Source organism: Diadema setosum, chromosome 9 (assembly GCF_964275005.1).
Source record: "Diadema setosum chromosome 9, eeDiaSeto1, whole genome shotgun sequence".
In the NCBI taxonomy this organism is placed as follows: domain Eukaryota; kingdom Metazoa; phylum Echinodermata; class Echinoidea; order Diadematoida; family Diadematidae; genus Diadema; species Diadema setosum.
This window is the reverse complement of record NC_092693.1, coordinates 11,323,342-11,335,477: the sequence shown is the minus strand read 5'-3', so window position 1 is coordinate 11,335,477 and position 12,136 is coordinate 11,323,342. Positions and strand designations below refer to the sequence as shown.

General features: G+C 40.8%; 1 protein-coding gene and 1 long non-coding RNA gene across 2 annotated transcripts in view; both read right to left on the bottom strand.

Annotated features, from left to right (window-relative positions):
* Positions 1-231: 231 nt before the first annotated feature.
* Positions 232-12,136, bottom strand: part of LOC140232842 (trafficking protein particle complex subunit 8-like) — a 39,929-nt gene continuing 28,024 nt past the window's right edge. Inside the window, exons 17-27 of the mRNA XM_072312956.1 lie at positions 10,779-10,951; positions 9,936-10,010; positions 8,658-8,978; positions 7,637-8,103; positions 6,734-6,896; positions 6,229-6,322; positions 4,057-4,217; positions 3,591-3,695; positions 2,789-2,934; positions 1,882-1,977; positions 232-638 (exon numbers count right to left, since the gene is read on the bottom strand). Of these exons, the coding sequence (XP_072169057.1) occupies positions 365-638; positions 1,882-1,977; positions 2,789-2,934; positions 3,591-3,695; positions 4,057-4,217; positions 6,229-6,322; positions 6,734-6,896; positions 7,637-8,103; positions 8,658-8,978; positions 9,936-10,010; positions 10,779-10,951 (2,075 nt within the window). The 3' untranslated portion in view covers positions 232-364. The remainder of the gene's footprint in view (positions 639-1,881; positions 1,978-2,788; positions 2,935-3,590; positions 3,696-4,056; positions 4,218-6,228; positions 6,323-6,733; positions 6,897-7,636; positions 8,104-8,657; positions 8,979-9,935; positions 10,011-10,778; positions 10,952-12,136) is intronic.
* LOC140232890 (uncharacterized) lies at positions 4,227-5,294 on the bottom strand. Its single transcript, XR_011901506.1, has 3 exons — positions 5,235-5,294; positions 4,699-4,754; positions 4,227-4,290 (listed from the first exon to the last, which is right to left on the bottom strand). It is a non-coding gene; the product is annotated as an uncharacterized lncRNA (long non-coding RNA).

Here is a 12,136-nt window from a genome sequence, read left to right as displayed (position 1 = left end):
AATCACTTATTTAACCATCTCAGTAATCTGAAGCAGACTTTCATCCTGCCAATCTGCAGCCACACGGCATTCGTCATACTCGCTAGCAGAGCTTTCAACTTTCGTTTTGTGACATGACTTGATTCAAACCACACACAATATAACAATGATTGGTACTTGATGCATAACATCCTCTCTTTGACTACAGCAATCTATGCTGAACAGTCCAATTTGGTGTAAAGACACTTCATACCTCTCTATTTCTGCTTGCTCCTATCTCCGTTTGGCCCTTCCAAACAGTACTTACTCCAGACTTGGTCAAAACAGAGGACAATCTATTAAATATGTTCATTACATGGCACGACAATCCTCTTCTTCCCTTCCCTCATACTGCTGTGACCGTGAGTAAGCAAGAAGACATCCGCTGCTGGAGCACCGGCTCGCGGGCCCACGTCGCGCCCGCCGGGGCCGCCAGGACCCGCAGGCCGCTCAGGTCGAAGACGCCCGGCTGGCTGCAGCAGGACAGGATCTGGACCTGTTGGTCCTGCCGGCAGGCCAGGGAGAGGTGCCGACTGGATTGGCCCACCCAGCTGAAGCCACTGCTGCTTGTGCTCAGGGATGATGGGGGTCCGACACGAGCCCTGGCTGCATCACTGGTACTGCGGATGGATATGACACATCAGACGTTGATCATAGAATGCAACACTGGCACACTTAAAACTTGTCATCATCATCATTTTGTACTCTGCTTTGAGTCACTACTTGAGCAGTCAGCTGTGAAATATAAATATGACCGTGCATCACAAAACCAACAAAAAGTCACACCCATTGATTTTACGTGTGGATTCCAAAAAAGGTGAAACAGGTCAACCAAGTCAATCTTAAGTTTTTCATATTTTCTGTAAGAGCGATTTTTCTTCCGCATCATTCCTAAAATGAATGTGTAAGTGTGTTGTTAGTCATTTTTCTACAACCCTTTTTTTTTTTTGCAGAGTTGTGAGATCAAGTATGTCTTTAATAGTCTTCATTTCTTGAAAATCCTTTGCACACTGTTCACTTTCAACCCTAACAAGTTTCGAAAGGATAATGCTACTGCTTTGAAAGTTGGCATTAATCATGAACAGAATGTGTTAATAAAGCATGCTCAATTTCAGCTTAATCTGATAATCCCTTCATTGTTGTCACTCCGGTGGTTTACATCCTGTTTTTTGTCCCATTCATCTCACAGCTAGCACAGCTTGGTAAAGATTAAACGCTTGAATAGACCCTGTACTTCAGAGCCTCTTTTCTCTGTTCACACTTTTCCAGAGTGTGTGCTTTCTTTCCAACATTTAGATAGGTAAAGGTTAGAAGAGTCCATTTGAATTGAGTTATACATCATTTTAAAGCTTAGAGTCTGCTCTTTCAGGATCTGCCCTCAACTAAAAATCCATGTCTGGCAACTTTTTGTTGGTTTTGTGATGCAGGGTCACAAAGACGGATCAAAACAAAACTAGCACTGTCCTTACATTTGCTTTCAAATCTTAATTTGCTAAAAAGTCATACCAAATGATTCAGATATTCTATAAAAGCATCCAAATAGGTAACAGAATAACCACACTATTCAGTCAGTAAATTCTAAAATAAAATAGAACAAGACAATCCTAACATAAATCACCTGTTTTTCACTTTTTGCAATCCACATGTACTCCAGCATCACTCTAGACTTGCGTGTGGGTGTTTAATACTCGCTTCTACTGAACAAAATTTTATTTAAAATACCTAAACTTCTGGAGCGAAACCTATCCCCTGCTTAGTCAATAAAACATTTGACAACCCCAGGCAGTCCACGTAGCCACACACTGCAGTACTTAAGCGTTTGGCTGTGCTTCAAGGACAGAACAGCACTCCCCTCATCCTCACCTCTCATTCTCGATGGCCGACGTGGTTTCTATGACGACATCCAGGGCTGAGTCGGTGCAGTTACATAACGTGAGCATCACTGGGAGTGGGCATATCCTGCCACAAGGGAAGAAGCAAGATAAAGACAAGGTTTGGATAGGAACAGGAAGTCCCAATTCAGGGAGATTTTTATATTCTCTTATCTGGACATGAAGGGATAAAGAAGAGTAGCAGGTCGGCCAACATTCCTACATCAAATCAGGGAGATTCCATACAGCAATCAGGGAGATGTCTGTGTGTTACATGCATTTCAGTGGGCAAAAATAATTCCCAAATCAGGGAGATTCTAATATTCTCTTACTCAGACATGAGCAGAATTTGACATTTTCAGGGAGACTCCTGCAGAATCAGAGAGACTTGGCAGCTCTGGAGTAGGCACAGTCAGACTGGCAAAAGATCGAGAAGTTTATAATCGCAATCTTTAAGATCTCAGAGTTTTGCCAGCGTGATTGCAAACCACCTGCTTTCGGCCCTTGCCTCAGAAGCGCACGTCTATTGTACTGAACAGTCCATTGTTACATCACAATCACTAGCAATCGGACTGGGTATTCTTTCTTCTTCCTTGCCCACGTGCACTAATGACCCAAAATTCTCGATCCAAAGATCGAGAAGTTTGGCTGCTAGTGTGACTAGACAACCAAAGATTGCGAAGACTTTGTGACCTTTTGTCAATGTGACCACGCCTATAGAGAATTTTTGTTTTGTTTTTTTTTTTTTCAGGAAGCTCCCTACAGAATCAGGAAGAATTGGCAGCTCTGCAACTTCCTACTGGTCTGCCTGAAGAGTTGGTGTAAGATAGGAAGCCATGCTGAATCCCTACAGAGCAAGCATGCCAGAGGATGAATAGTTCGTTGCCATGGAAACTCACCTGTTCCTGGTGAAATCATGCTGGAGCATCTCGCTGTACTTGAGGCTGTACTTGACCAGCGAGGTCATGACCCCGGGGCTGGGCAGGACGGGGTCTTGGCTGACCGGCTGCTTGGCAAACTTGATCTGCTTCTGTTCCACTGGAAGCTACAGAAATGTCATAACCAAGGCGACTTCATCTCCGTATTGAAATTCAATGCATATCCCCACTTAGCGGTTCACGCAAATGCTACACAGTGAAACTTTATGTGTGTACCATAGCCTACATCACAGCAACAATGTGCTGGATAGCAATCAATGTGAACAGTGATGTTGAGAATTTAATGTCAAATATGACATATACCCCACCTCATCAGGTTTGCAAAAGAATGCCACTCTTGAGAACTTGAGATCTTTCTGAGCCATGCTAAAATCTTTTGCCTCACAGACTAAAAAAAAAAAAAAAAAATCTTGCAATGTAATTCTGAAACAATGAAATGTTTCATGAACTGATTGATAACAGAGAGAGGATTTTACGTCTTCTCCTCAACCAAACTTGGTGGTATTCCACAAGAATTTTTTACCATATCAGTTGTGACCCTGAAAAGTAATACCATGTTGTAAAGAGTCATGTGAAAGATCAATAGTCTCCCATTTCTGTGACAACCACAAATATGATGTAGCGATATTTTTATGGTACTGTGATTTTGACACAAATATGGTTGATTTTGATGCAAACAATGCTGATATGACACTACCAATACAACCAACTTTAACACAAATACATCTGACTTTCAAACAAATATGGACTATTTTGGCCTTACCTTCCTGACGGGATGGGAGAGGACTTCTGCACTGAGTTGGTCCAGAAGGAGATGGCTCTGTCCATACAGGGTGTGGTCTCTCCCCTCCTCGTCAACCACAAATGCCTGGAGGAATGCCAAGAGAATCTTCATTTCAATTCATGAAACTGAGATAGAGTTTACTTAAGCACACATACACCTACATCTACCAGCATAATTTCACACAGAATTACAAACAAATAAATATTTCCCTTAACCTTTTGAAGACGAACTGATTTTAATATAACACATAGTTCCCATTTACCCCATCCCAAGAATACTAGCAACCAGTCTTCAACAGGTTAAGACAGTATTTCCTCATTTGGGATAAAGATGAAATATGCACCAATTTTGGTAGATCCGATCATAAATGCCATGTAAAACCCTCCATCAGTAACAACATCTCACTCAAAAATCCTCAGTCTTCACCATGAACATAAAAGTTTACCTTCCAGAGCACCAGGAGAGCTAGGTCTGCTGCACAGCACTCTTGGAGTGGGCCACCACTCTGGGTCTGGCCCCCTGGCGCCAGCCATCCCTGGGTGCCATTCTCTGCCGTGCTACCACTACCAACGGGGGTGCCCATGGAAGAGAAGGGTAAACTGACCCCTGTATTAGCTGGAACGCCCTTCAGCTTGGAGCGCAGGTAGAAGTCGGTGCAGGGCATTGAGTTGATGGCAGCCTAGTAGGTAATGATAAATGGTCACATACAAGGTAATTTTTTTCTCCCACTACATACTATTGTAAGAATCACAAATGCTGGATTATTCAATGAAAGGAATGTTATCAATGACACATAGTATCACTGTCAACTAGCCTACACAATCTCAAAGAATCATCATAATTTGGCCAATGAGAACTTTCCTTTTACAAAATCATCTCTCAAACCATTTATGATTATATCTTTTTGCAACAGTTTAGTCAGGTAAAAAATTCATGAAAATGTCCACACTGAAAAACATTTCTCACAAAAGATTGTCAGGTTTTCTGGAAGCCTTTTAGATCGCAGTTTAGGAGCTGCATCCTGCATGAAGCTCTACAGCTGTGTCACTAAAAAAAAATAAAATTCTCCCTACATTCTTACACTCACCTTGTCTTTACCAAATAGCACACTGGAAAATGTTAGCATCTGTCCATTTGTATTGCCTGCAGTGTGTAAAAGACAAAAAAAAAAAAAAAAAAAAAAAAAAAAACTCACTTGTCAGGTTCCTAAAACGCATACATAAAAAATTCTTGTATCTACTACATATGACATTGTTATTTGACAATAAAAACATTACATAGTAAACTGGCAAATAAAAGCTGCTTTAATCATAAAATGTTGATATTCCAGAGACAATCGAAAGATCATTCTCGTATGTTAAACAGACATCAACATCACATAGGTATATATTCACGCTGTGGAACAGATACTAGGTTTTAAATGAAAGGAGATGAACAAGTTCAACACAACTGTAAAACACTTAAAATTACCTTTCCCAATCTCAAAAGATATGAGCAACAGCACATACTGGGAAACATATGACAGAAATATCATCAGTAGGAAAGGGAGCAGTTTTCATAAAACATGATGTTGCAAATATATGTTGCTAAACAGAGCTCAGTCTTAAATTCTCTGCAACATACCTATCTGCTTGGCCTTGAAACACAGTTTCTGGGATTCCCCACTGCCAATTTTACATTCTGGAGAGAGTGAAATATAAAATAAAGACATGAGCTACAATGTGGAAAAAAAAAATCAAATATTATGCATATGAATGGTGAAATTGCACAAATCACTTATATGCTCCTTTGTAAACCTTATGTGACCCTGCATTAAAAAAAAAAAAAAAAAAAAAAAAAAAGTCACCAGATATGGATTTTTAGTTAAGGGCAGATTCTGCTCCAAAAGAGCAGACTTTACGCTTTGAAATGATGCATGACTCGATTCAAGTGGACTGTCCTAACCTATGTACATATTGGAAAGAAAGCTCACACTCTGGAAAAGAGTGAACTGAGAAAAGAAGCTCTAAAGTGCAGGGTCTATTCAAGTGCTTACTCTTTACCAAGCTGTGCTAGCCATGTGATGAATGGGACAAAAACAGGATGTAAACCACAGGAGCAACAACAATGATGGGATTATCGGATAAAGCTTAAATTGAGCATGCTCTATTAACACATTTTGTCCATGATTAATGCCAACTTTCAAAGCAGTAGCATTAAGTTATTAGAGTTGAAAGTGAAGAGTGTGTACAGGGTTTTTAAGACATGATGACACACCTAATCACACTATTCTACAAAAGTGTTCTCGTGGAAAAACTGCTAAAAACACACTTTCCTGTTCGTTTTATGATCCCAAAGTGTGTGCCTCAGCTGGCTATATCAACACACATGACAATTATCAGGCTACTTCAGTGTAGGGTGTTACACTGTCAAAATGACTTGGGTAGTGGATGGAAAAATCTTGCTCTGTTGTAAGACTTTTGATTATGTTAAATAGGAACCATGCTATTTAAGACGAATTTTGGTGTCATGCTGCAAAACACTTTTATAATTTCTAGAGCACTAGAAACTTCTGTGATACATCTTGAGAGGAATGAGCATTTGATGATGATGATGATACTGACAACTGTTGTCTTACCTGACTCCATCCCAGATAGAGGAGAGAGGCGCCACCATGGACTGACACTAGTCACCTGCTGGAGACTGATCTCAGTGATACTGGAATCATGGACCTATTGCATGGAGAAATATTCACTGTTAAACACTTCAACCTCATTGGTATTTAAGCAATAGGGTATATTTATGCAGAGGGATACAGTATGCAGCTTAAAGTTTGCTCAACCAATACATTACTAGATTTTAAAAAAAGAAGAAAGAAATCTTTTTCATTGTTTGATACATCAAGATGTAAAATCCACATAAAAGAATAAAGGGTTTAATTGCCATCAGCTAGTCTTCATAGAGATGGTATATTAAGACAATGTGAATTACTCACACCAGTGTGCCTTATAGAATGGGCAGAGAGAATCCTGCAATCGCTTTGGCCGAGAGTCATGTATCAATTTGTACTGGCAGCATGCTTTTTCACTGGCAATAGGCTCTATGCTTGAGAGCATGTACCTATCAAAGAGGGCTATACCGACCTGATTCATATTTTCCACTGTGAGCGAAACCACAAGGTTGAGGCTGTTGGGATCATGAGAATCAGATGTCCTCCCATCTATAGTGTGGGCGCGGTCAGCCCTGGCAGTCAGCGACACCGAGTTACTGGTGTGGATTGTGGCTGTGTGTTGTAGAGTACGATGCCTGGACGCAAACAAAACAGAATATGTGTTATAATCTTCTAGAATGAAAGGGGGCTAGAATGATAAAATACTTGACATTGGCTGGCTGGCTGCTAGTAATCTCAAGAATACAGGTTGAAATATCAATGATAACAAGAAATAAAGTTTTTCACATGCATCTATATCAGCACACCTTTCTCCTCAGTCCCAGCAGATCATTTCGCATTTGAAAACAATTTGCAATGAGAACAAAGCCATCTCAAATTAACACCACCTCTAACCTGATCAACATTTTTGCTTTATGTAGCTTGGGCAGTCTGGCCGCAACTTCTTGAGAAGTCACCCGTGAAACTTCATGCATGCACTTAGGAAGTTCCTTAATTCTCTCAAAAACTATGCTTAGTTTTGTGGAGTGTGGCCAAACATGACTGAAACTTTTGAGGGTGTGTGTCACCATTTCATGTTGTTTATGCTCAATGTACATTATTTTGCACACCGTTATGTGTTTGCATTCTTTATATTCAGGGAAGGTGTGAAGTTTTTGTCTTAGTTGAGCATGTGTGTTAGAGACCGAAACTACAGGTATTTTTACATTAAAAAAACTATATGCAGTTTTGTTGGCAGCGTCACTGTGTGCTCAAACTTCCAGAAGTTATTGGGAAGTAAACTACGTGCAGTTTCGAGTAGTCTGACCAGGGCTAAAGTGTGCCCTTCTTGTCTCCAAAGAGAAGTATGCATAGACTGACTATCAGGCTACGCTACCTTATCTGGGTATTTTCCTCCGTGGTTTCGTAGAAGAACAGCACCCTAACGTCGTGGAGTCCGCTATCATCCGGTCCCCTGATCCACATTGGCATCTGGAGCGAGCATCCGGGGGCTAGCTGGCCCTCTGGCAAGACAATCTCACTTACGCTACTCACATTGCACTTGCCCGTATCCACACTGTGGGCTGCACACAGGCCCTCCTCTGAAATTGGAATTGTCCTGCCACTGTGGCCATCTGCTGATTGGCTAATCACGCTAGAGTCACTAATGCTGCTGGTCTGTGATTGGCTGGAAGAAGAGTTTGAGGAGACCTCGTGGGCGTGGCTAACAAAGGAGAAGATCTCGGGCCTGTCCACTATTGTGTGCAATTTGTGGAGCGGACACTTCCCCACGTTCGATATTTCCATGGTCACTTTCACAATTTCCCCGCACATGAGATTGGATGGCATCGATGAAAACGTCACCTGGGTTCAATTCAAGAGGAATGAAAGTAATGGACATTACAGGTAAGGGGCATGGATTACAATTATTACCACACAAAAATACAACATAACCACTAAAACTGCTAGATTAACAACCTCACAGCCTTCTGTATAGGGGGACTTTTGGAGATACTCTTGTGTAAGATGTTTTATTATCCTTTCAACCTTCTTACCCTAAGTACGGCACACACTTCTGAAAACCAAGTTTGTCTCGAACAATTCTTCCTTCGGATGCAGGTCCACAACTGGTTTATATGCTATGCCAGAAACAATGACAATTTTGGACTATTATAATTATAAATAAGATAAGAAAAAGATTATCTTATCCATGCTGGTACTGTTCTTCCTAGTACTTGGCTCCATACCTAAAAACACACAAGGGGAAAAAAAAATGGAAAACACGAAACAAAACAGACACATATTCTGACCCAAAAGGGTATGTAATAAAAAAATTGGAAAATAATACACACAAAGCATGTTCAACAGGATTTTTAAAGAAAAAAATGCAACATAATATCACTGAATGGCCCATTTACCTCTAGTAAGGGCATGTGAGGTGCAATGACTGGATCCAAACGCCTGTCGGGACCATACAGCATCCCGCATCTCTCTGCCTTGGTGCTGTTCAGGCGGGGCCCCTGGATGTCCAGGTCCTGGCGACCCTGGACCTGGGCCGGGCCAGAGGTGAAGGAGACGGGCCGCTTTACCACGGGCCTCCCGTGGGCGTTGACCACCTCCTGGTTGAGGGGGTCCGAGCCCTGACCAGTGGTCTGTCCCGAGGACTGGGCGGAGAGGTTGTAAGCCACGCCCACTATGTGAAGCTCACCGGTTTGGAGCGGCGTCAGGCCCAGTCGCAGCTGGGAAGATTTGAAATGTTGGCATGTCAATGCATATCTTGATAGACTTAAGAAAGTGTGAACATGGGTATTCCAAACAAGGCAAACATTTGTCATTTTAAAATGGCACAGTTCAGGTAGTTGATACAATTAGATTGGTTTCATGTATGGATTCTACATTTTAATGTACACAATGGGAGTATAAGTCTTGAGGTTTCATTATTACCAAGAAAAACAATATACAGTTGAACCTCTCTTATCCGGCCTCCCTTTATCCGGATCTCTCTATTATACGGACGCAATCTCGCCGTGATTTTTTTTTTTTAATAATTACAGGAGGAAAGGGGGATTCCCAACTCCTTGAGAACTCCTACACAAACACACATGAATTACATATTACTTCCAACATTAACATACACCTCTATTTTGGGGTCTGTTACTGAGTGTAACAATGAAAAGGTTGCAGTATACACATTACTACATGTGGTACTACAATGGGCTACATCAGTACATGTGTATGTATATGTACATGTATAAAGCATTCGAGTCTCCCGTATCCGGCCAAATCCCTTATCCGGATGAGCCCCGGTCCCGACTTGTCCGGATACGAGAGGTTCAACTGTACAGACAATGACTTGTGTGGGAGGGAAAATACAAAATGATCCCTTGAAAACTTTAAATGGTTGGTAAGGGAGGCTACCAGTCCTGAGACAAGGTTCAATGTCTCCTTCATAGAAGTATGTCAGTTCTTGCAAGTTCAGACTGTTCTTCATTTGAAGTAAATTGTCTTCAAGACAAGCAATATTTCTTCTTTCAAAGTCATGCTGGAGACACTGGTTACTACCAGGGGGGTATTGATGATCATGAAGAACTCCCCCCTCCCCCTCCCCCCCCCCCCCCAACAGACAAGAAGACACACAGTCTCTTCTCTCGGCTCTAAATCTACCACATGGTGAGGAGACGTGTCGTAAGGCTTACCAGTTTGTAGTCATTTCCTGCCAAGACGACTTCTGGAATGCATTGCACTTTCACCGCACTATCCACGCCAGGAACCTGCCGAGACGAATCATTGTCATCATCCACAGTTGTCTCGCTTCCTTTTTTTTTTTTTTTATACTCCTAACCTGGAAGTCTTTGCCTGCATCATGTTAACATTCTCATGCATTAATCCATGCAATGTATGGCTATGCTGCTGCAATTTATGTCTCTTGGAAATATGTGACTTTAGAGTTTTTATCCAAACTTAGATAAGAGTAGACCATTCCTACATACATCACTAACAATACAATACATAGCTACAATATTTGATCTGCAGACTCATTGCAAATAAAAACCCAACACAACCTTTTCCCCTGAAATGTAAAACCTATATTGACCAAATTTTTTTTCATTTCTAAGAACTAAAAATTTCGAACAGACTACCTTGTGAGTTGAAAATGTATGTGGAGCCACTATACTTCTTCAAGTGAACGTAAATCACACAATCAGGGCATATTTTAGAGCTCTTAAAACAACATTTCAAAGGCCCAACAGCATGATTCAAATGGGCTAATTTCTTATACTGAATAGTTTTCTAATGAAAGTAATCATCGTCTTCAATGCAAAGTTTGCCTTAACGGTCTCAAACCTTGCTGGAAGGTTACCCTACCTCGTGACAACTAATGAACGATATCAAGTGAAATTCATGCCTTAAGAAACTTAATTGGAGGGAGCAGGTGCATAAAATGGTTTGTTACGCTGCAGGAAAAGAAATGTCTGTGAATTCATATACACTCCATCCAGAAATGCTCTATTCTCTAAATATCGCATGAAGTCACTCACATCGCTGCCGCTGACGTGCGGCTCATTGGTCAGCACCTGCGGCTGATGCTCAGGGTTCTCCTGATTGCCGCCCTCGTAGTTGACGGGAAGAAACTTCCAGAGCAGCGTGATGTTGGTCAGGACGAGTGAGATCTTCAGCGGGTTCTCCAGGACCAGCTCAACAGTCATCGGCTCTGTTAGTGAAATGCGGTCAAGAGACGCAATATCAGTCAGCGAACTTCAAAGTAAGGCTTCCACAGCTTACACACTTAACCCTCTACATGTCATGTTCGTATTCGTTGCTGCACAAGTGCCAGTATCAGGTATACATTCTGGAGATCAGCACAGAGTACTTGTTTCAATATCTGTGCCCAATGATCTTGGTGGATTGTATCAAATGCACACCTGAATATACTATTAACCCCATAAACTTGTCTTCTTTTTTTCTTTTCTTTTTTGCTCCTTTTCCTCATTCTATGTGGTTATATTTTGTACAAGTAAATTGCCACAACATTTGGGCTTTCCTGAAGCATTTTTCTTTGGAGCTGTGAATTACAATCCTTGTGTCTTGTACATTTGGCTGCATTTGAATGTTTGTTACAAAGCCAATTTGTCTGAATTGTGTTCAGCTGGTTGCATAAAATATTACCATTTCTACGGTAGATTTCTGAAAATGAAGTGGGTCGCATCACATATCATTGGAAGAGTTATGCTGTAAATTTGAGAAATATCAAAATCAGGAAATTGATGTTTAGCAACTATTTCAGACTCACATAATGACAGGTCACGACTTAACCCTAACTAGGCCGTCGACCGCACGATCGCGACGAAAATTGGCACACACATTGCCTATGATGTAATCTAAAGTACTACGAAGTTAGATTTAAAAAAAAATTGTCATTTATGCTAAATTATGCTAATTTATGCATAATGATACATGAAATCAGACAATTTGGTATAAATCACTAAATAAAGCTCGAAATGGGCACATTTTTTGTGTAAATATTCTTTTTAGTGTCCTAAGCAAATATAAGAGAAAAAAATTGAGCCATCCGAAAAAAAATTTCTTAAGTATTTTATTGTTTTTTTTATTTCTTATGTATTTCTTTGTTTTTTCGACTTTATGTTTTTCATTGTTTTTTCGATGAAACTTGTCTGCGACATTCTTCCGAACAAGAAAATATGTTATTAGTTGATTTTAATCAATAAAACCCCAAAATAATCATGCTTTTATGAAATTTGACTTGTAAGCACAGTTTCCATTGAAATTGTACACGAATTCACGTTTTTGAGCAATTTTTGGTCTGACATGCATATACATATTTATGCGAAACTTCGGAACCGCACGCCCGGGCATCGCAAATTTGGTGTCAAAAGAT